This window comes from Chiloscyllium plagiosum, chromosome 17, assembly GCF_004010195.1.
Source record: "Chiloscyllium plagiosum isolate BGI_BamShark_2017 chromosome 17, ASM401019v2, whole genome shotgun sequence".
NCBI lineage: Eukaryota > Metazoa > Chordata > Chondrichthyes > Orectolobiformes > Hemiscylliidae > Chiloscyllium > Chiloscyllium plagiosum.
The window spans coordinates 52,380,935-52,406,321 of record NC_057726.1 but is presented as its reverse complement, the minus strand read 5'-3'; the positions used below and the strand labels follow the sequence as shown (position 1 = coordinate 52,406,321).

General features: G+C 40.2%; 1 protein-coding gene across 2 annotated transcripts in view; it reads left to right on the top strand.

Annotated features, from left to right (window-relative positions):
• Positions 1 to 25,387, top strand: part of ranbp10 (RAN binding protein 10) — a 159,097-nt gene that overhangs the window by 119,563 nt on the left and 14,147 nt on the right. For both annotated transcript variants that reach the window (XM_043707073.1, XM_043707074.1), the window contains exons 8-11: positions 203 to 311; positions 1,026 to 1,174; positions 7,995 to 8,193; positions 11,845 to 11,969. In XM_043707073.1, coding sequence (XP_043563008.1) covers positions 203 to 311; positions 1,026 to 1,174; positions 7,995 to 8,193; positions 11,845 to 11,969 — 582 coding nt within the window. The remainder of the gene's footprint in view (positions 1 to 202; positions 312 to 1,025; positions 1,175 to 7,994; positions 8,194 to 11,844; positions 11,970 to 25,387) is intronic.

Sequence of the window (25,387 nt, the reverse complement as noted above, 5' to 3'; positions counted from 1 at the left end):
TCCAGTCTACGTCTCATTGTTCAACCTATTTCAAATGAGAAAGATTTCCTAACAGTTTCTGACATGCTGGTGCTATTTCTCCTCCAGTACAGGTTGGATGGAGTCATGAATATAATAACATTTTGGTAAGATTCACCATTTTAAAATAAAAATAGTAGGAATGAAACTGTATCAGTAATTGCTGTAATCACATCTTTTTCAGGAATACAAAAGCTAGTTTTATCAGGAAGAGTGGGTGAAGCTATAGAAGCAACACAACAGCTATATCCAGGATTACTTGAGCGTAATCCAAACTTGCTGTTCATGTTAAAGTAAGTAAATTCATACATTGTGATTTGTTTGTTTGAAGATGACATGTAAGCAGGGTTAGGTTGGAGTTTTGCTCAAAGGTCAGTACATAGCGGAGTTCCATTAATGGCACACACCTGATGGACTCACTGGGGGGACAAATCATTTTCAGCTTAGGGTCTCATTAGAAACACCCTATGAGCTGATCACTGCTTGTTAAGCATGAGTGAGCAGCTTGCGAGACTGAAGTATGAGAGATCTACCAGATTCATGAACAAGCCGAGCTGGAAATTTGTATTATTGTTGGAAGGGAGTGTTGTGAATTACAGAGGAGTGGGAGTCTACATGGCAACATGGAGCTGTGTTCGGTGCGCTAGGAAGAGTAGTAATGGATTTCCAGCCCTCCAAAAGTTGGTGCTTTTTTTTAAGTTGTCTCCTTTGTCCCTTTATTGGATGACAGGTTGTATCTCATTTGTACTTGAAAATTACAAGTTAAAAATCAAGTGTAGAACTCTGATTTTTATGTGTCGGTAACTTTCTGTTTCAACAACAAGTGGGCTTGTACATAGAAAGGACAACTCCAGTTTCTTTGGCATTATTGTCTACTGCAGTATTTGTTAACCGGATAGTTGGCAGTTGAAAATCATTCATGGGATGTGTTCTGAGTTCATTTGTTTTGTCTTTTCATTTTGAATCTCCTTTTTGCTGAAGATGTATTCTTTGCTTTTGTTGTATAGGTGTCGGCAGTTTGTGGAGATGGTGAATGGTACAGACAGTGAAGTGCGCTGTTTCAGTGGTCGTAGTCCAAAGTCTCAAGATAGCTATCCTGGATCACCCAATATGAGCCCTAGACACGGAGCAAATAATTCACACCTCAACAATGCAGGTATGTTGCTGACTATTTCTGCTCTTAAGTCTAGGCAGTATACTGATGGGGAAAGAATCCTTCCCCGATCCCCAAAAGTCACTTACAGCATACACAGTTTTGTTTTTAGTTTTATCGTTATCTGATAATGGTAAAATGAGAAGATCATCTGGTTCCACCTCTCTGGATTTGCATCAAATCAATTAATTACTCATTTAGACATCGCAAACTTTGTTTTTTCAGGATACCTTAGCATATGGGCAGTCTGCTTAAGTAAACTTATTGAGTTGTCTGAATGGCAGCACCATGGCTGAGTGAGAAGACAGGTCTCAACGACACCACAGAGGGAACAGAGATTGAATTCTGTGCTGTTGGTACTAATCTGAGTTGACCGGCAAACACTCAGCATATTGTAGAGGTGTGAATAATGAAGACAGAGACGATGGAGACTCCAATTTCATTGGATCATGACTCTCCCACTCTTAACAATTGCTATTGGTGTGCTTTGGAAGGATTCACAAGTTGATTTGCTACTTGTTTAGCAGCATTATGTACAGCCCTTCCTTGGCTGTAAAGTTCTAGACTGAGATTTGAGCCTCACTTTTTTGCTCAGGCAGAAATGTAACCCACTGCACAAAATGACTGTTTAAAGAATAATTGTTAAATTTCTTAAAGCCTGGCGATGAAGTAGAAAACCAGATTCCAATCTTTTGCTTACTCTATATAAGTCCAAATTAAATTCAAACATTATAAACGTTTACCACCTCCATAACCATCATGGTAATCCAGAAGTGTCTTTTTACACGTGCTTAATACCCTCAACCACCTTGTATACAGAAGAACCTCGATTATCCGAAGAACACAGGTGGGGAGTATCTCGTTCGGTTAATTGAATGCCGGATAACATAGTTTAGCCAAGCATCGGGGCCTTGCGATCTTGTTGGATAATCCGAAATTCGGATAATTGATTGCCAGATAATCGAGGTTCCTCTGTATATCTTGTATAATCTTAATGCATTTAACATATTCTCTCTTCTATAAATCAAAACTTTGCAGCATGGAAACATATTTCCACAAAACTCAGGAAAAGAAGTGATTTTCCATATTCCATGCAACAAATCATAATACAAGGCATTCTCCTTCACAGTCTTATTTCCTCACATAGAATATTTGACAGTTGATCTTTTGTATCAATCCATTTCACCTTCGAAAAAAAAAAAAAATTCTCTCCATCATCTACCCTAACAAGGTCAAGCCTTCCCTTTTCTCAGTCAGTGTTTTTGTTGAATTTACATTATTCCCCAGGGAACAATGACTTTTATAAGTCAATAGGTAAACTATTCTCAATGCATCTTGCATAGAACTTCCTTTGAAATATTTTACAAATGAGATTCCGTTTTCTATTGGTTCTTAGAGAAGCAATGTTTCTGCAAAGTACTTTTAACTTTTTTTATTTTGTTAGTTTCTGATGAAATAAGAAACCAAATGTCAACCATTTACTTAATGAGATTTATTTATAGAATACAACATATTAAATGTCTGCCTCCTCCTTATCCAATGTTTCAGTTTTCTCAAAGTTGCTGTATCTATACACCACCTCCTGCATTCTTAATCTTAGTCTTACAATTAACTCACCATCAACAGTATTTTTTTCTAGTGCAGGCAAGTACAGTGAGAGAGGAACAGCCTTGAAAGAAAAAAGTTTTCAATCTGTAGATATGCAGTAGAGTATTCCCCTACCAGTATACTTTACCACCAACTGAATCATGTTTAGTTTTCCAATTTGTTTTCTCCCCTACCTCTAGAACAATATATCAGAATGTGAGTACAGGAAGTCCCCGGGTTACGAATGAGTTCTGTTTTTTTTCTGCTGTTCGTAAGCCGAATTTGTGTCTAAGTTGGAACAGATATGGGCAAATTGGTCTGCCCGTTCATTACGATGAAACATTGTAGGTAAGTCGGATTTTTAAGAAAAACTTTTAAAAATGAGAAGCTGGAGGTCGGTTCATAAGTCAGACATTCATAACCTGGGGACTTCCTGTAACACTTTCAAAGTTACCCCAGATCTATTCTTCTTGATGTTTAACCCTATATATTGAAAGATCCCTAAAGCCTAGTGCAAAATTTTGGTTTATAGAGGCATTCTTAGAATAATTTACCAATTGAATATTATCAAAGTCATTGTGGAACAAGGTAAATTCAACAAAAAAAGATTAAAGTCTACCTTTAATCTTATTTATAGTGATTTAAATGAATTCTGAAACATCCCTCCTTAGAAAATTACTAATATGCATCATAAACATGCCTGAGAATTTCCCTCCATGATACCAATAGAACATTGCTGAATACGTTTACTGTTGACACCAGCATACTTTCAGTAAGACAGATCTAACTGAGATGCACTTGATGCTTTATTCAATCAACAAACATATTTGTTTAATTTCTACAGCTTCTACATCACTCACTTCTATAGGCAGTTTCAAAAACTACTTTTTCCTTCTCCCTACAGAAATGCAGCTTTTATGTCAGTCGACCTACATTCTTGTGAATGTGGCCAACAATCCAAAGAGAATTTTCTGGATTACATTTGTCCCCCTGTTAAGTGTCCACACTAACATCTTGATCTTCAAATTGCTCTTTGAAACTTTCATCCCAACTCACTGGTCTTGCTTTAACTTTGGACGTTTCACTGGGAGTACTTTTTCTCTATATATTTGCCTATTTGATAAGTCTGTCTATTCCTTATCTGACATTGCTGAATGGACACCAAATTCCTTCCAACTGTCTAATTCTCTTTATTTTGCCTCTTAATTTATTTTCTACATTAATTCAGATCTAATTAACGTACCTTTACTTTGTGGATAAGGTGTATTAACTACTCAGTCTTACAACTCTTTCCATACATCAGTTTTCTGTTTATATCAATTCAGTCAATGATTTAAGCAAATAACCCCAATCACTTGCTTAATTACCTCTGGTTTCTTTGCAAACACCAAAACTTATAGTCGCAAGAGATTCTGCTTCTTGTTTCTTAAGATTTTTGTTATCAGTTCTTTTGCATAATCTAATCAGATTATGGTGTACTAGCACCTTAATGGCTTTGTGAGCTACGATCACAAGATCTCCTCTTTCTCCCCACTTCCCTCAAAAAGAAACAAAATAGATATGCCCACTGTGTCTCAGTCAGAGGCAGATAATTGTTTAATCTCTTCATTCACTGGATCTTTTCTGGTATAGAAATCACCTAAGCATGGTCCTTTTGGATTAATTTATTTTACCTTTCATCTACAGTAATCTGTTCTTCATAACTGTCAAACACATGAGTATAAGAGGTATAGGGGTGCCTCATTTCCTTCTGTAATGGCTCAAGTTCTGAAATTTTAAAATCAGTCTCCATTAACTATGATAGTAGACTCTAATAATTTGACCACCATGTTGGTGATCCACTATTACGTTACACCCTATTGAAACTAGACCTTTTTACTGTTTATGGCCCCCACTTTTATAGTACAGGATTTAAAGGTTATCTCTAGAATTTCTTCCCTAATGTCTGAGAGCTTTCTGAATTTTCTTGGAGAATTTGATCTTGATGAATGCCATTCTTCCTGTGTTCAAGTTTGCAGAACAAAATTAAATTCATCATTATAGACCATTCTAGAGCAAGATCATTTGCACAGCACAGAATGTAAATTAGGATTCCTCCCACAGACCAATTGATGCATATTATGCTCCCCTCCCCTGACTGTCAGAAATTTAGCCAGCAGTTTGATTTCAGAGTCGATTCATGACTTTTATCTACAATCACCTTTGTCCATGCCATGTATTATTGTACTGTAGAACCGGACTGCAGTATTTATAAAATGTAAGATGAAAATGTTTGTGGACATAGGTTTGCTTACTGAGCTGGAAGGTTCATTTCCAGACGTTTCGTCACCCTACTAGGTAACATCTTCAGTAGGCCTCCAGGTGAAGCACTGTTCATGATTCCTGCTTTCTATTTATATGTTTGGGTTTCTTTGGGTTGGTGACGTCATTTCCTGTGGTGATGTCATTTTCCTGTTCTTTTTCTCAAGGGGTGGTGGATGGGGTCTAACTCGATGTGTTTGTTGATAGAGTTGCAGTTGGAATGCCATGCTTCTAGGAATTCTTCTGTCTCTCTCTGTTTGGCTTGTCCTAGGATGAATGTGTTGTCCCAGTCGAAGTGGTGTCCCCTTCCTTATCTGTTAGTAAGGATACTAGTGAGTGGATCGTGTCGTTTTGTGGTGAGTTGATGTTCATGTATCCTGGTGGCTAGTTTTCTGCCTGTTTGTCTAACGTAGAATTTGTTTCAGTTCTTGCACGGTATCTTGTAAATGACATTAGTTTTGCTTCTTCTCTGTATAGGATCTTTCAAGTTCATTAGCTGCTGTTTTAGTGTGGTGGTGGGTTTGTGGGCTACCATGATGCAAAGGGTCTGAGTAGTTTGGCAGTCATTTCCGAGATGTCTCAGACCCCCTGGCATCATGGTAGCCCACAAACCTACCAACACACTAAAACAGCAGCTAATGAACTTGAAGGACCCTATACAGACAACAAGCAAAACTAATGTCATTTACAAGATACCGTGCAAGAACTGTAACAAACACTACATTGGACAAACAGGCAGAAAACTAGCCACCAGGATGCATGAACATCAACTAGCCACAAAACGACATGACCCTCTCTCACTAGTGTCCTTACATGCAGATAAGGAAGGACACCACTTCAACTGGACAACACATCCATCCTAGAACAAGCCAAACAGAGACACGCATGAGAATTCCTCGAAGCATGGCATTCTAACCGGAACTCTATCAACAAACTCATAGATTTAGACCCTATCTACCACCCCCTGAGAAAAAGAACAGGAAATGACATCACCAATCCAAACATATAAATAGAAAGCAAGAATCATGAACATTGCTTCTTCTGAGGCCCACTGAAGACATTATCTAGTAGGGTGATGAAATGTCTGGAAATGAACCTTCCAGCTCAGCGAGCAAACCTATATCCAGAACCTCAACCTGAGGTACAAATCTTCTCAAAACTCGCTAAAATGTTTGTCTTTGTCTTTTAAATCTATAACTCTGACAATAAAAGATCTGCAAAGAGGAGGTGTGGCATCCTCTGTACTTTTTACATTATTCAGTTTTTCACTGCACTTTCTTGAGAGTGATAGATATACCAGCATCTTTAAGAAGGATTTTTAATTTGTGAGAAAGGCAAGGTGATTATCTGTGTAACCTTGACTTTTGTTTTTTAACCTGATACCATTAACACTTTGCTAACATTCTCATTTGGAAACCCAAAGTTTTGTTAAGGAAATGCAATAATGCTTATTAGTAAATTCCAGGTCCCTTCACTTTGCAAAGATGTCATGTTCCATATCAAATTTCATATGTGCCTTTTTCTTGGAAGGCTGGCTGCTGAGCAGGTCTTCTACCTCAATAGAGACGACAGCAGTGCAAATAAAGTGCTTTACTCTTGCTACCTTGCATGAAATCATCACTGTCTTTTTGTGCCCTAACCATGTTGTCATCCCTGACCTGGGATGTGTAGAACTTGTAATTTTAATTGTACACCCGAACTTTAATTTCAGATTTCACTACTGATTAAATGTAGAGGTATAACCCCTATCTAAAGTAGCAAAATTAAATAACCAATACATTCATTACTGGACTATAGCTGCTTGTAACTAGTACATTTCCCTCAAATAGATGTTTATCGTTGACTTCAACTTCTGAATTCTGTTGTGCTTTAGAAAGGTCATTTCATTAAGGCATTTTGGTTAGTATCTAAGACGTCTGTTAATTGTTTCCTGGAGATTCCTGAAATTCATTTGTCTATTATTGCTGTTCCAATTCTGTTGTAACATTCCGATCTGCCTAAAGTGCTTTCATCTTCAATCTTCCTATTTATTACTCTTGGTTTGTACTGACACCTATGCCTAATCTCCAACAATCTTGAAAGGTCACAATCCTTTCTGTAACTGCAGAATACGTCATCTGCGCCATAAAGGCGATGAGAAATTACTGCTTCCCCAGGACCTTATTTTAAAATACAAATATTTGATCCAAAAAGGCGTCTTTTTCTGATAACTGAACATCCGTTAATATCAGGAACTATCTATATGTGACACTTTGCATAATCCAAAAGTTTAATTGCAAGCACTGAACTGTTACTACAACTACAAGCTCCTCCAACCCTCTGCTCCCAACACAATCATTGTAACTAGTTTTTTAGTTATCTCTTTTTTGTCTCGCTATCCCTCTCTGACTTTCACTCTTTGGTTCTCACTTTGTCTCTCTGTCTTTATGAAAGATGGTAAAATAAGGCTATAATCTCTCAGTCTTGCGTAATATTTATAACTGTAATCTCCAGTTGTACAATTTCCAAATAAGGAGTAGCATTCCATTTATTGTAACTTGCTTTGAAAGCTGGATTCTGACAGTCAGGCCCAAGGTTATTCCAATAATATTACTGCAGCAGATAAAAATGTTGCTGGTTCTCTGTTACTCTTTGTTTTATTTGCTATTCTAGTTCTACGCAGATTTTTTTCTTTCTTGCCTTTGCAAGACATTCTTTGTGCCGCAAGTATAGCTTTGTTATGCCTGTGCACTTTTTCTGAATCTCTGATCCGGTGTCTCCGTATTTGCAGAAAAACATTTGAGATGGGTGTACTTTTAGTTGGAAGAATCTTCTTGGCCTACTAACCAAGAAGCATATCATTTTTGTGAAAAGACCAAACTCAATTTTAAGAGTAACAACCATGTTAGTGATAGGCACCTTTCTTTGTACATAAATCTATTATTGTGCCTTGCAGGAGCAGATAGCCCAAACTGCAGCAATGGAGTTGTATTGTCAAAAAGCAAACCAGTGCACAACAAATATCCAGCTATAAGTTCCTCATCATCATCATCTTCGTCCTCTTCCTCGCCCTCCTCTGTAAACTATTCAGAGTCCAATTCTACAGACTCTTCCAAATCCCAGCAGCACAGTAGTACAAGTAACCAGGAAACCAGGTATGTTTATCATAACCCTAACTGCAATCAAGCCAAATCTTTGTTTTAAAAAAGAGGGATAGCGGTGTCCTTGTAAATAAAGGCAAATAGATCTCCATTTCGCTGATCACAGAATACGATGAAATGCAGTCCTTGAATGTCTTTTCATAATAAAGAGGGAATTTGCTGTATTCACTCATTAAAAATCAGGAATCTTTATATCACCATGATGTGAAATTGTTTTATCTAAATGGAGGACGTTACTTTCTATTAGTAGACACTGGTTATGCATCCTTTTAATCAAATTTATTCAATGTTACTGCACATTTGCAAATCATACTCCAGATAGTTTATTTACTTACAACCTGATATATTTGATCATTTGTGACTTTATAGGGTGGCCTCACTTAAACTTCAGTTTGCATTCTTGAACATTGAGACTTTAAGTGAAGCATAACTTCCTATAATGTTCACATCAGTGTTGGGTTTGGGACAATTTTTGTCCAGAACAGCCAATGGAAAATTGAAATACTGTGCCATACCTGTTCATTGTGCATTCCTTGCTGAAATAACTTGCAAAGTGAATTAAGGAAAGTTTTAGTGAAGAAACCCGACTTCTTGTTTGCAGAGAAGACTTTAAAGAAATTTACAGTACAAGTTCTCAACTACTGTAAGTGTACAATAAGGTAAACTGGTAGAGTACACTACAGCAAGGAATTCTTATTAAAAATTCAGTTCACAGCAATTCCTCTGCTCGTCTAAGTAAAAACGTCAGAGAAGTATTTTGAAAGGTTTTAGTTCCGTATCTGAGCAGAGGACTGTTGAAATAGTAACTATGATCTTTGATCATTAATTGTAGGGTGTAGAAACAGTGGTGCCAATTCTAGAAGCACTATCAGGGCTTCACTGATCATTCAAATAAACAACTCCATGCAAAATGCAAGAGGCACATTGGTGAAGTCAGACATGATCAGGAAGTAGGGATGCTAAAATAGGGAATGGCATATTAAATAAGAAGAGTGGACATTAGAAAAGAATAGCATTTAAAACAAAAAAATCTTTAAAATCGGAGACTTAGTGAGGACTGCCTGTATCGAAAAACTTAGAAGCTTATGGGCCACTAGGAAGAATGCTGCAACATATCATCAGCGTGGTGATCATTTGTGAATTTGTAATGTTTCAGCATTCTTCTACTTTGTAACTGAATTACCAAATCGGCTGAGTCATAAGTGCAGAAGGGGAATAAAGAACATTGTGGAGTGTAGGCATGTGCTGTGATGTAAGTGCCTAGGTTATGTTCTGTTTTCAGCCTATCAGCTCTGTGTACAGTCTCTAAACCACAGCAGCATGAAAGAGATAAGTATGAAGCAAAGAAATACTTTCTTGAATTAAAAAAGAAACGCTGGAACTAATTGGGAGGTCTTGCATGAACTGTGGAGGGAGGAAAGAAGATGGTATTTGAGGTCAATGATCTTTAATGCTTTGGTTGATGACCTTTTTGACAAAAGGTCAATGACCTCAAATACCAATTTGTTTTTTTGCTCCACAGATGACATAGTCATGATTATTTGCAGCATTTTGTTATTTTATCCAGATTTCCAAACTCAACAGATAGTGCCAGACCTCCTGTGTTTCTCCAGCGCATTCTGCTTTTGTTTCAGATTTCCGGCATCCAGTGTTTGTTGTGTTTAGATTAGAACAATTTTATTTTTGAAGTAACACTATTTAAAATGTTATTTGTAGTGAGAAGCTCTACTTTAATCCATTTTGGAGCTGAATGAATGTGACTTTCTATTCTTGGTTATAAAAATCAGGAACATACAGAAACTTGATCTAATTTTTCCTAATATATACTTGCTGAGATTTTAAAACATCTTTCTTCTGTGCAAAGCACAGTTCAATCCACATGTTGACTTAAAGCTACTTAACATGAAGTTATAAAGAACGAAATAAGTGGATAGGTCAATAGTCATTGGAAATTCAAGCTGAATCTCATCACATTTATGATCAAAGGAAGCTATAATTTGATTTATGAAGTTAAAATGCTTTTAATTAATTAGCACTGTGGAAATACATGTTCGTCATTTACAGCGAAGTATGTGTTAGGTTTTAGAAAAAAAATCCATGCATTTATTAAAATACCACAGCGCCCTTTTACAATTGATACCTGGAGCTAAATTGCTATAGTCTTTGTGACCCCTATGTTGGGCCAGAAAGCAAGTCCCAAGTTACTGGCAGTAGCATAGGCTTATCAATTTTGCCACAGGTGGCCTCCTAATTGGCTGCCAGCAGACCCACAGCCCAATTAAGTACAGTGGGTATGCTTCTGATGCTGCCAGTGCATTGAGTGCATGCAGCTCTGAAACCTCAGTAGTGCCCATAGAAAAGATGTGCATTACAAACACAGACAGGAAACCCCATCAAGGGTAATTGAGGATGGGCAATAAATGCTGGCCTTGCTTCCAATGAATGAATAAAATCAACCTCCCAGAATGAGGCTAGGAGAAAGTGAAGACTGAAGATGCTGCAGAGTCAGAGACGAAAAGTGGCACTGGAAAGCACAGCAGGTCAGGCAGCATTCGAGGAGCAGGAGAGTTGACGTTTCGGGCATAAACCCTTCATCAGGAATGTTGAGTGGGAAAGGGGCTGAGAGAGATAAATAGGGGGAGGCATTAAACCTTGTGCAGTGGCAAGAGAAAATGTTGGGTGCAGAGGGTGGGTTCGTTGCTCCACCCTCCCTACCTGCCTATCACAATTATCCCCTACCTGCATCCATCTATCGCCTACCAGCTAAATTACCCCCAGCTCACCCCCAACCCCTATTTATCTGTCAGCCCCTTCCCCATCCATAATTCTGATGAAGGACTCCTGCCTGAAACATTGATTCTCCTGCTCCTTTGATGCTGCCTGACTTGCTGTGCTTTTTCAGCGCCACATTCCAAATGAGCCTCCCTAGTAGAGGAAAGTTTTCTTAAAATAGAAATTTGGGAAGGCCCTGCTGGGCAAACTTCTTGGTTTGAGGTGTGATAATGAGGGCTGTCTGATTCACCTAAGGCTCTTCTGAGAGCATATTTAGGTCCACAGCCTGTCAGTTAGGGAGGGTGCTACCATAAAACTAGTGGCCTACCTACACAGGTAATTGGAAACATTATTCTGAATAGAGCCAGTTGACTGACCTCCTAGCATTTGCTATTGAGAAACCTCCCGGACAATGGAAAATCCCAGAGTGTTATCCTGATTTGTGCCCCAGCATGTCTGCCCCTCATTCCCTCATTTGAGTATTCCGAATGGAAAGGAGTAGCTATTTTATGTAAAGTGAGGAAAATTTAGCTCCAATAAAATATCTGGAAGTCTTATGTCTGAGATTTCCCTCTTGATAATTAGTATTCTTCAGAACTTTCAATCAGCCATTTGCCCTCCCAATCATCCAAATGAGAAAGAATCAACCGAAATTGGAGCAATACTGACTGGCTTGCTTTCATGCATGCTAGAGAACTGCAGCTAGGTTGTCTGACTGAAGACAGAAAAGGAAAAGATAAAGACATGTACCCTTGAATGTTTTATTGGAGGATAGGAAATCTACTTATATCCATCTCAGTAATTTTGAGTCTGAACGATCCATTGAAATGGATTGGAGAATTTTACCATCTGATTTATGTTGTTGCTTAACAGCGATAGTGAAATGGAAATGGAACCAGAGCACTACACCAACGGAGTCTTGGAAAACACCTCCACTAGAATAATGAATGGCAACTATAAGCACGAAGAAATCCTGCAGACGGATGAGTCCAGCATGGGTAGGATGAGGCAGAGGGCTGGGTGTACACACTGTATGAAAGAAATGAAGAACGATTGTTGGATCTGTAGACAAATGTGTTTGCAAAGGGAAAATAAGAGGAAGAGCCTGTGCTAAACACTTGCATGAAGAAGTAGTAAAGTGAGATTCTGTACTCAACAGTTTTCACTCTATTTTTCCCCAAAGCTATGTTGCTCATTTTGATTGCCTCAGTATCTTTTTAAATACTCTGTCATTAAGTAGATTTGATCCACTCCCTCCTGAAGAACTGTGAACCCATCACCACCAACTGCAATACATAACTGGATTTTGAATCTTCTTTTAATTGTTGGTCACAAATATATTTGCATTACCAATCCTAAATTTAAGCAACTTTTCACCCTGCCTGACTAATCCTACCTTTTTGAATCTGCTCCTGACGAAGTCCTTCTTCTCCTTCTTCTCCTTTTGTAACTGAAGAATACTTTGATTTTGAATATGTACTTGTGCTCTACATAAAGGCTTATAGTGCAATTCCCATTTTCTAGCACTTGGCCCATAGCCTTGTACTTGGCATTACAAGTGCACATCTAAATATTACTTAAATGTTATCCACCACCATTACAGCCAGTGAGCTGCAGATTCCCACCAGCCTCTGAGTGAAAAGCATACGTCCTTTGCAACAGTGGTATAACTCCTGTAGTCATAAGATTTTTAACATCACAGCTGCTGAGAATAAGTGACTACACCCTGATGGAATCTAAATATAATCATCACAAAGAAGCCAGTGTTCATCATACCTTTGCCAACTGTTTGATAGAACTATCCCATAAGTCCCACTACCTTGTTCTTTCCTAGTGCCAAGTGCATTTTCCACTTCATGTATTTATCCAATTCTCTTTTGAAAGATTCTAATGATTGTATCTCCATCACCTTTTTAGGTATTGCATTCTAGATCACAGCAACTTACTGAATTATAAGTGTTCTTCCTGTTGCATACGGCACAGTGGCTCAGTGATTAGTACTGCTGCCTCACAGCACCAGGGTCCCAGGTTCGATTCCAGCCTTGGGTGACTGTCTGTGTGGAGTTTGCACATTCTCCCCGTGTCTGTGTGGGTTTCCTCCGGGTGCTCCGGTTTCCTCGCACAGTCCAAAGATGTGCAGGTCAGGTGAATTGGCCATGCTAAATTGCCCATAGTGATAGATGCGTTAGTCAGAGGGAAGTGGGTTTGGGTGGGTTACTCTTCGGAGGGTCGGTGTGGACTGGTTGGGCCGAAGGGCCTGTTTCCATGCCGTAGGGAATCTAATCTAAAAATCTAATCCTCTGTCAAATTCCTTCTTACACCTCTATTCTAAAGAGAACAATCACAAAGTGTCCAGTCTCTAGGCATAATTGAAGTCCCTAAACACCCTATCTCTACCTAGCACTCACTCTCTCGCCAACCCCCAACCCCCCCCCCCACACCGAGACTGATCAAATTATTCTGTAATGTTAGAGGTTTCTAGCCAGTGATGCTTCAGATTTCTGTTTTTCTTAACAAAAGTGCTCCAATCTGATCAATCTTTCATAATAAATATAAGTTTTCATTTCTATATCATTTTAGGACACCTTTTTGCATCCTTTCCGGTGCACTTTTTTAAAAATAGAGGCAAGAACTATCAAAGCTCTAAATGGAATCTAACCAAGGTTAAATACAGGTTCAACAGAATCACTTTGTTTTTTAATGCATTCCTTTTAGAAAAGAAAGGTATTGCTTTGTATCTTTTCATATGACTGGTACTAAAGTGAATCATCACTTTTGTGGCCACTTCTATACTCTATTCATCTGTGCATTTGCCCTTTCACTATTTTATGCCCTCAATATGTTACTATGCTCCTAATTGTTTCCTACTGTAGTAATTGGAACCATGTGGACCTTGTTGACTACAAGGTCCTTGATTGACCTGGGTTAACAGCCCCAATCAGGAAGCCATGTCCGACCAATATAAACCGGGGATTTAGAATCTCAATTCAGGGTACTGACCTGTGCACTGTGCACAAGTAAATAAAGGGTCACTTGGTGATGGGATACCAGCCTCTTTGCAGTTATTTCAGTGGCGGTGGGAGAAAACAATACATGCCTGAAAAACATTTACTCACAACAGTTATCATGATGTTGGGGTAAGCATTAGCATCATCTTTTTATTTGGAAAGCTTGACTCATATGATCCTGCTGTCGAAGACTGGGCACAGTATGTCGAAAGAATGCGATTTTATTTTGGGCTAATGACATTGGGGCAGATGAAAAGCAACAAGTAATCCTTCTGACTACTTGCAGTTTTGCGGCATTTTTGGTTATAAGGGGCTTAACTTTCCCAGAGATACTTGACACCAAAACATTCCAAGAGTTGTCTGAGTTGGTTATGGAAAATTATGACCCCAAAGCTACACTAATCCTGAAATGCTATCAGTTTTATTCGGCTGTTCGAGAACCAGGGGAATCCGTATCGGGAGTTTTGACTACCTTAAGACGACTGGCAGAGGCATGCGATTTTGGGTTTATCCTGAATGAGATCCTGAGAAATGGTTTGGTATGTGGGAACAATGATGTAACCATGCAGAAGCACCTACTACCTGGACTTCAAACAGGTACTAAACTGATTTTGTCATTAGAAAATGTGGCAAGTGGAGTATGGGAACTTCAGGGCATCTCAATGAAAGTGGACCCCGTCACCTGCTCAAATGAGCTTGGGGAACACCACTTGCATGCAGGGCATATCCTGAGCAGAGAGACCCTAGGACAGCTCATAACAAAGCCCGGTCTCGGCCAAGTTCTTCAGAAACTGAGCCAACATGCCATTCGGCGGTGGACCCTTATTCTCAGTGTGTACAAGTACAAGCCAGAAAATCCAGGAAGCCAAATGCAAATGCAGATGCCCTGGGCTGCCTCCCAGTGGCTGATACCCTTCCGGTGGTGCCTCCCCCAGAAGAGTCTGTTCTGGTTTTAAATTTCCTAGACACCCTTCCAGTCACCACTGACAATATCCAAATATGGATGCAAAAAGATCCTGTCCCTAGCAAAACTAAAACAGCTGGTGATAATGGGGGAGGGAGACAGGCCATCGCAAGCAGAACTGAAACCTGTCTGGACCCAGCAAGACCAGATCACTGTAGAGGATGGTGTATTACTTTGGGGAGCAAGAGTGGTTGTCTCGAGTAAAGGTCCGTGCCAGATACTGGCCAAACTCCTCCAAGATCATCCAGGGATTTCCAAGATGAAGATGCTAGCAAGAAGCTATATCTGGTGGCTGGGGTTGGATGCTGACATAACTGCATTGGTGGGGCAGTGCCTGGAGTACCATCAAGAACAAATATTTCCACCAGCAGTGACCTCTCATTCATGGGAATGGCTGGGTAAACCCTGGACCCGGTTACATGGCAACTATGCCAGTCCTTTCATGGGCTCAATGTTTCTGGTCATTGTGGATGCCCATTCAAAGTGGTTCAATGAGCATAAAGTCCTTGTGGCAAACTCTGGGAAGACCGTTGAGAAGCTATGAACATCATTTGCGATACACTGATTCTGGGAAGTATTGGTCACTGACGATGGGATGTCATTTACCAGCAGGGAATTTGAGTGTTTCCTGAAGTCAAAAACCATTTGGTACAAAAGGACAGCTCCATGCTATCGTCCAGTGGTCTGGTGGAAAGAGCATTCCAAACATTGAAGGTTGGCTTGAAGAAGCAGCCTGCAGCGTCGCTTGATACCAAATTGTCCTGGTTCCAGGTTGATTACAACAGGGATGGCTCCAAAAGAGTTGCTGATAGGGAGAAGACTCCACACCAGGTTAAACCTGATATTCCCGGGGGGGTGTGAAATGGCAGCAGGGATGCCAATGCCAGCCACAAGTCATCTCTAAGCAAGAGAAACAATTTAATTTGGAGGACAATGTTTGGTGTTGGAACCATGGCAATGGACCTGAATGAGTCCAAGGGAGGTGGTCGCGAAGTCAGGTGCTGTGACTTGCTAAGTTCAGGTAGGTGAGGCGGTGCTGAACAAGTGTGTGGATCACCTGAAAGCTGTTAATTTGCAAACAGGGCAGGAGCAAAACACACCTGGCCACTCACAACATCCAGAAGGTCTTTGAGAAGCTGGAGGTTCTCCCACTCGTCTAGTGTCAAGGATCAAGATGGATGCATTCTTGATACTGTTGCTACTGAAAGAAGGGGAAACCTTCCTGAGAAGCTCCGGATGCAAGAGACTGGTTACGGTCCAGTACACGCTGCCTGTGTCAGAGTTGAATCAGACCTGGGGTGAAAACGTCACAGAAAAAAAACAAGAGAAAGACTAGGCCTACATCCCTGGACTTGGTGGGAAGGGATGTAGTGATTGGAACCAGGTCGACTTTCTTGATTGAGGTCCTTGATTTGGGTTGTTAATCCAGGCCAATCAGGAAGCCCTGGCCGACCAAAATAAACTGGGACTAAAGCGGTTCTGGGGAGTCATTCAGTATGCAGGGCGACCGAAGGCTGGAAGGCTAGCCAAGGACGGTCTGGTCAGTATGTGGTTTGGACAAGTGTCAGGTGTTGTTTTTGGCTATATTATGATTTATAGATTGCTTTCCTTTGTACCTGGGTGCAGGTAAAGTGTTTGGAATTGTATACAGAGGAACCTCAATTATCCAAAGGACACGGGTGGGGAGTATTTTGTTCAGTTAATTGAATTTTGGATTATCGAATGCCGGATAACATGGTTTAGCCAAGCATCGGGATCTTGCGGGATAATGTGAAATTAGGATAATCGAATGCCGGATAATTGAGGTTCCTCTGTATTGTGGGCTTCAGCCTGCTGTAAACTTTGCCTTTAGGGGGCTGAGATGGACTTTTTTTTCTGGGTTTCTGTCATTGTGGTACCTTTTTAAGAGGACAGTGACTTTTGTGAATATCCTGCATGTGTTTTATGTAGTGATTGTCTTGTGAAATTTCGGGCACCTTACCATGGTGTCCCTATTTCTCTTGTGCATTGTTATTATTGTATTTTGTGAAACTACGAATAAAATAAATAAGTATATAAACAGGGAATTTAGAATCTCCTCCATTCAAGGGACTGACTCTGAGCTGGCTGGCCACAGCCAGTTTGTTATTGTTATTTTTTGAGGACTGATTTCTTGGCTGGCTACATGGTCAGTGCACACTTTTCCATTTTAGTTCTGATTAGAAAACAGCTGGGGTTTCTTACTTCACCGGCTGGTTGTAGTCTGTGTGTTACTCTTTTGTTTTATTTTGAGTAAAGGACTATACTGATTGTGTGGCAAGGCTCAGCCCTTGCACTCTGGTTTTTAGTGTCTGCACTTTCTTCTTTGCATGTGTTTTCACTTTTTGGTGTTTTGGATTGAGCCCCTGTGAGTCAACTGAACCTTTCCAGATGAACTGTTCCTCTGTGCATAAGCCTGGGCCTCTGTGAGTGGACTGGGCCTCTGTAAAGACTGAACACATGTGTGACGCTGTGAGGTGAGCATACTGGAATGGACTGAGCCTGTACCTTTACAATGAACTGTATTCCTGTGAGTGGGCCTGATCTTCTGTGGATTGGCCAGGCTTCTGTGGAGACTGAACACCTGTGTGTGCGCTGTGCATTTGCTGCCTTCAGGAGTGGATTCTGCAAATTGGAGTGGATTCTGCCTGCGGGCGTGGCCTCTGCCTGGGTGCTGGGAATCTCTATTGTGACGATTTTATAAATTTTGTTACTCTCTGTGGGTCTTATTATTGATTGTGTTAAGGGTTTTTGTGTGTGTAGTTGGAGGTTAGAAGGTTGGCTGGAGATGGTGAGCTGCTGGGGGCTCAATAGTCCTCGGCCAGCCCATGTGATGGAAGGCAGGATACGTGCCAGTTAGTGTGCAGGGTGTCCCAAGTTGAAGTGGGCTAGTCGGTGGGTGGGGCAGCCAGGAGCTGGAAAGTCGATACTGACCAGAGGGAACGCAGTTTGGAGTGGGGAGGATCTGTTAGTGTGCAGGGTGGCTGGGTCCAGGCAGCTGACCGTGTGCTCTTAGGAAAGCTGGCCAGGGGAGGGGCAGCCAGTACACGAGCTAGCTGGGGCCGGAGGGTCAATAACCGGCTTGGATGAAAGCCTGTCAGTACGTGGGGTGGATGGAGCCAAGTAACTGACAGCGTGCTCAAGGAAAGTCCATATAGGGCAGTCAGTACGTGGACAGGCTAAGCCAGGCAGCCGATGGCAGCTCGTAGGAAGGCCAACCGGGGGAGGACAAGTCAGTATGCAGTCTGGAGCCAGCCAGCTGAAGTGGCCAGGTGCTGAAAGGCCAACAGCCCGCCTGCAACAATGCATGTCAAGGGTGTTTTGGTTAGTACGTGGGATGACTGGGAGTCGGGAGGCCGACAACCAGGCCAGAGGAAAGTGGGCCTGGGAGAATTAGTCAGTAGGCAGAGCAGCTGGAGACAGGAAGTCCGACAGTCTGCTTGTAGGAAAGTGGCCCAGGATGGTCTGGTCAGAACACTGGGTGACTGGAAGCTGGGTGGTTGACAATATCAGCCCGGAAAAAAGCGGGCCTGGGAAGGTTCTGTCAGTATGCAGGTTGGTTGAAGATTGTCCTGCAGGAAGGCTAGCCAAGGACTGTCTGATCAGTACATAGTGTGGACCAGTGTCAGATGTGTACGGTACACGGGGACAGGAGGGTGACTGAGGGAGTTGAGTTATGTAATCAGTGGTTTTTATTGTTGAATGTTGTTTTCGGTTATACTGTGTTTATAGACTGTGTTTTCCTTTTATGCCTGGGTGCAAGCGATGTGTAAAGTGTTTGCAATTGTATATTGTGGGCTGCAGCCTGCTGTAAACTGTGTCCTTAGGGGCTGCAAGGACTTTTTTTTTTCTGGATTTCTGTCATTGTGGTCCTTTTAAGAGGACAGTGACTTGTGTGAAAATTCTGCATATGTTTTATATAGTGTTGTTTGATTTGAGAGATTTCGGACACTTTATGGTTGTATCCCAATTTCTTTTGTATATTGTTATTGTTGATTTGTATTTTGTGTAACTATCTGAATAAAAGAAAGATATACATGGAGAATTTAGTATCTCATCAGTTCAGGGGACTGACTTCGAGCTGGCTGGCTGTTATTCTTTTTTGAGAACTGATTTCTTAGGTGGCTACATGGTCAGTGTATACTGTTCCATTTTAGTTCTCATTGGGGAATTGCTTTTTTTTTAACCTCAGTGGCCAGTTGCTGCCTTTGTGTTATATTTTGAGAAAAGGACTGTGCTGATTTTACGGCAGGGCTTAGCCCTTGCACTCTTTTTTTGTGTCTGTACTTTCTGTTTTGCATGTGTTTTCACTTTTTTTAAAAAGAGAGAAAAAAGTATAAATGGGGGAGTTAGAATCTCCTAAGTTCAGTGGAATGACTGCAAGCTGGCTGGCCGCAGCAAGTGTACTGTGTACAAATAAAGGGTGACTTGGTGACGGGATACCAGCCTCTGTGTAGTTATTTCATCTACTCATCCAAATTTTGTATCATCTGTGAACTTTGTAATCCTGTATATCTAAGTCCAGACATAAATGTATGTCCAAAAGATTAGTAGTCCTAATATTGACCACTGGGGATACTGCTGTATTTACTGACTGCTTGTCCATTCTTATGAACTGTTCTCTGGCAAATTCCGCATATGCGAGGAAGATTGCAATCAGCCTTGTTCCGTTCAACAACTCAGTTTTGTCTGGACGAGGTGACTTTTTGAGTACTTCCAACCTTTCAAATGGTGCCTCTTTATTTCTTTCCCCTATCCAGTATTGTTACTATATCCTTTGGGCCATTGACAAGTACTATTCTGTACTGAATTCAGATTAAAAAATACCTCAGACATATCCTCTCCCTCCCAAATCTCAAATGGCTTACTTTCATGTTCATTCACAATGCCTTCAATTTTCCTCCTTATGGAACAGATCTTGCATGTCATCTCCAGTGTCAATAAAGAACCTTTTTTATCCATTTTCTATTCAGATACAAGACCATTGATAATGCAGTCTTACAGTCGCATAAACTCCAAAACCCACTTCAGTAATGTCACTGTTTTGTTTTTGACTATCATTTTGCTATTTTTATTTTTAGCAGACCTTTAGATTTATGTTGGGTCCTAATCTATTCACTGGTACTCCCTTTTTCTGTTTTGTCCCCTTAATTTTTTTTCAAGTATTCAGTTTGGTTCTCTATCACGAACCTTACATTTGTTACAAACCTCTTATTGTTTCTGTTTACTCCATCTTTAATCATCCAGGGAATTCAAGTATTTGGGACTCTGTTTTTCCCTCTCAGGGATGTGTTTACTTCGCACCTGATGCATCTTCTTTTTGAAGGTTTCCCATTGTTCAGTTAGTGTTTTGCCTACCAGTGTTTGATTCTAATCCTCATGGGTCTAAGTCTTGTCAACACTCTGAACTTCGCCCCTCAAGTGTTTTTCTGCTTTTCTTTTTGTCCTTCTCCCTCACCTGAAGGATCTACCTTTTGTCTTTTCTGTCTATCCTATCTGAAACTTTTCTAACCTGTCCAAAGTGCTTGAGTTTGTCTTCACTTCCCAAATCCAGGCCCTTTAATTTGCTCCACCTTTGGATTTCTCCATTTGAATTTCAATCCTTGTACATGCTGAAACAGACCCTATTAGACTGTGACCATGATAGATGATCTGTCGTCCTCCTCCTCGACCTCTCTGCAGTCTTGACAGAACTGACCGCATGCATCAGTCTTTTGCTTAATCCAGCTTGGTTTGACTGTCTTCACCTTATTCACTTTTTCCAGTCATAGCCAGTGATTCAACTGGAGTAGATGCTCTGCACTTTTATTAGTTAGAACATTTCCTATGAATCTGTCCCCAGATCCCTTCAACCTCTCATCTATAACTATCCTTTGATGACAACATGAATACACACAACTTTTGGTTCCATATGCTGATGAACTAGTTCTACATCATCTCCATATCTCTTACCCTGTTGCTTATCTAACATTAAGTACTCGTAGGATAGAAATTAACTCTAGCTAAATATTGGAAAAGCAAAGCCAGTTGACATATTTCTCACCACAAGTTCTGTTCTCTAAACATCAGCTCACCTCTCCCTTTGGGAACTGAGAAATTGAACTAGACCTTGATGCTGTTGTTGACAGCAGGATGACATTCAGATCTTACATTTGCATTGCCAACACTGCTCTACTTTGAGCTCTATAATATTGTCCAACTCTGTCAATCTGATACTGAAACACTCATCCATACATTTTTACCTCTCAACTTGACTGTTCCAATGCTCTTCTGACCACCTTTTCATCTTCAATCCAACAGAACTTTGTCCTAAACTCCGCTTGTCATTTACCACTTGCCCCAAGTCCATTATTGCTCCACTGCTCACTGGCTTGGATTTATTCCCTAGCTAATAATACCTCAATTATAAAATTCTTGTCCCTCTTTTCAAATCCATTTGTGGTCTTTCTCTCCCTATCTCTATCACCTCTTACATTTCTACAAGCCTTTGGAAGTGCTGTTTCTCCAATATTGACCTCTTGAGCATCTCTGGTTTTAATAATGTAGCCAGAAATATAACACATTTTGTACACTTTTCACTACTCCTGTACCCCTGCACTTGTGCACACGTGACAATAAAACCTAAATCCAAAATCTATTAGGTTCTCTTTACGCCAAATCTGTTTATTACTGCTAATCTTTGTACCATGTGCCAACTTCCATGCCTTCAAATCAGCGCCTTTTTTTTATTATGTTGCATGTCATGTGTACTCCAAACCTGCGCTTCACATCTACCCACTGTTTGATCCCAAGAGAAGGAAAATAATTACCCAGGCTCAGTTCCTCTACCCACAAGATAGAATTTCAAGTTTGAGTGAGGGAACACTAGCTTGACTCTCTTTTTGGAAGAATATCTAGGACTGGCTCACCATAAACCCTATTACAAAGAAGGAACTCTAGTAGAAGTAAGGGTACCTTTACACTATATCTTGCTTTGCCTTATTGATCTGACTGGGTTCTTCCCTCATTTCTCCAGCACACTCTCCACTTATTTCCATTGTCTTTTAACATTAAACGTCCTGACCATTCCACTTGGTCTTGATGTTAAAGGTTTTGGTTATATTGTAAAATTTGAAAACACAAAAGACCAAAGTATGAATTTGAAATGAAGACAAATATTGTGGTTTGTGGATAACCCCAAAATGCTGATGAACTAGTTCTACCTCATCTCCATATCTCTTATCCTGTTGCTTATCTAACATTAAGTACAGGTAGGATAGAAATTAACTCTGGCTAAATATTGGAAAACCAAAGCCCATTGACATATTTCTCACCACAAGAAAAGGGAATAGATAGTGAACAGGCAAAAACTTAGCAGATGGAATCTATGTGGGAAAATGTGAGGTTGTGCACTTTGACAGGAAGAATATTATTTAAATGGGGAAAGACTTCAGAAAGCTACAGCATAGACACATTTGGGAGTCCTCATGTATAAATCACAGAAAGCTAACATTTTCAAGTTATAGGGAAGGCAAATGGAATGTTGCCCTTTATTCCTAAGGGAATGGAGTATAAACACAGAAGTCTTACTAGAATTGTACAAGGTACTAGTTAGACCACACCCAAAATATGAACAGTTTTGGTTGCCTTGTCAAAGGAAGGATGTACCGGCATCAGAAACAGTCCAGGGAAGAACCACTATGTTGATCTTGGGTATGGAAGGACTGTCTCATGAGGAGGGGTTGAATAGATTGGGGCCTGTAGTCATTGAAGTTTAGGAAAACGAGATGACCTTTTGAAATGTGTAAGATTTCTAGGGTACTTGGCTGGATAAATTAAGAGACAGGTTATTTTCCCTTGTAGGAGAGTCTGGGACCAGAGGATATAATCTTAGAGTAAGGAGACATCTATTTAGAACAGATGAGGAGGAATTTCTTGTGAGGGTAGTGAAGCTGTGGAATTCTTTACTATAGAGAGCTGTGGCAATCTGTTGTTAAATTTATCTTTGCTTTCAATATGCTTTTAATCAATAAGGGAATTGAGAATTTGGGGAAAGGCAAGAAAGTAGAGTTGAGGATTCAGATCAGCTGTGAATTCACTGAATGGTGGAGTTGATGCAATGGTGGAATTGTCTACTTCAGCTCCCATGTCTTATGTCTTGCGTGTATGTCCAAATAATCCCTGTGCACTAACTCCACTTACGACTATGCTTTGTATTGACTCTCCATGTGCGCACCCAGACAGGGTAGACTTAGTTTATTTTCTTGTAAAACAAAATAAGATAGCATTGATCACTCTGATGTCTTTCTTTGTGATAATATTTCTCTATACAATTTCCCTACTATACATTCTAGTTCCTACCTCATGTCAAATTCCCACTCCCACTGAACCAAGTAATTTTTGCTCAGTCTTAACTGCGTCGGTCCTCAATCCAACCACATTGCACGATCTCTCGCAGTTCCGAGCATGTTCCTTAACTCATTTCAGCTTCCTGTTTAATCCCCTCTAAATTGCCCCACATTCATTATAGACCGTGATTCCACACAAATATATGGGCCCAGATTTTAAGGCTGCTAATAAAATGACTATACTGATCACTGAATTTCAGTAAACTGCATAAAAGTCAAATGACCTCAGATGTGGATTTCACCTTCCGCAAAATGGGGTCTGGGTCTAACACCAAGTTATGATGACTTCTGGGCATCCAGCAATAGTGCTATCCTCAGCAAGGCAAGCAGCCAGTATTTTTGCAAAACACTAGCCAGGAAAATGCACTGATTAAATTTACATAGAACATAGTTATGATTGGGGATTAATGTAGAGGTTAACACTCATAAACATTTCTTTAAAAAAATAAATATTTTGATAAAAAGATGTGTAATTTTTAATTATGGAGAAAGTTGATATTCCATAAACATAAAATTAGTTTCTCTTCACTGGGCCAGAGATGTTTTACAGCAATAATTATGAACAAAGGGTGTCAGTGAAAACTCCATTTGCAGTTCATTCAACAAGATATATCCCCTCTAAATTGCCCCACATTCATTATAGACTGTGATTCCACACAAATACATGGGCCCAGAAACTAAAATCAGGAAGGAATGGTTGAGCTCAACCGGTGCAGTGACTCCTGATTGTTTCTGCACTCGTTGAGCTCAACAGCACATACTCCGGAGTAGCATTGAATCACTGAAGCACCTTCTGGATTTCAGCCTTTTTCCTGTCTATGTGCAGACTCTAGAATGAGCTATCAGAAGAGTAATGATGTCTAATGCTAACAGTTTTACAATGATCAGTAAATGTGGACCATCTTTGTTATCCAATTCCTGCCCAGTCACATCATTTTCACTCACCTGCCCTGAATCCAACCATCACCCGTTAATTCTAACTATTCCATTTCAACCTCACTGTTTTCTTCAATGCTCCTTAAATTGTACAATGCGTCATCAATAGTATGTTGTCTATTAATCATCATTGCATCCTTAAGTTATTCCTTCTCCTGTATCACTTCCAGTAATTTAATTTCAAGTCGTATTCTTTTGATGCTCAGCAGCAACAGGCAAAGGATTTTGGAAATATAGTTTGGCCCTATCCCCTGAGCTGCATTTTCTGATACTGCATGATTTTTGTTTTCTCTCTCATCAAGGAGTATTTAAGCTTCTCCTTGTATTTGATATGTTGTTTCCAAATGTTTGACACTTCTGCAATCTTCTATAACTCTATGCTCCATGTCCAGCCCCCTTTCCAACCTGACTACTAACCAGCAAATAGTACTCAAATCCTCTCTGCTTTCAGTGGCACCTAAGTTTTCAAAGTGCTGTGAGCATTTACAATTTATGCTGACTCAATCGTAACCATTGATAATGTTTTAAACTGTGTCTTTAATAGTTGTAGAATGAACAATGAATTTAAATTGCAGAACATATTTAATTTTCCCTCTGGCATAGAACTAGTATCATCTCTTTTCTAACCTGTTAAGCACTGTGACTACTTTAGGCAATTTTTCTGCCAAAGTTTGCATAGAGTCTACAGAACTCCAGTCTGATTAGAGTTTGCATACATTTAAAAAGGTATTTCTCCCTTCTACCTTCACTAACCTTTTTCAGTCTAGCTCCACTAATTTATTTTATGCATTTCTAAGACCAGAAAAAGACATGATGAAGAGTCAGAAAGTCCCTATAGCAGGCCATTTGGCCCATCAAGTAAACACTGAACCTCTGAGGAGCATCCCACCCAGACTGCCCCCATCTCTGTAACCCTGCATTTCCCATGGCTAATCCACTTAGCTTGCACATCCCTGGACACTATGGGCAATTTAACGTAGCCACTCCACCTAACCTGCACATCTTTGGACTGTGGGAGGAAACCAGAGAACCCGGAGAAAACTATATATTTATACACAATATATACACAAACTCTACACAGACAGTTGCCCAAGGGTGGAATT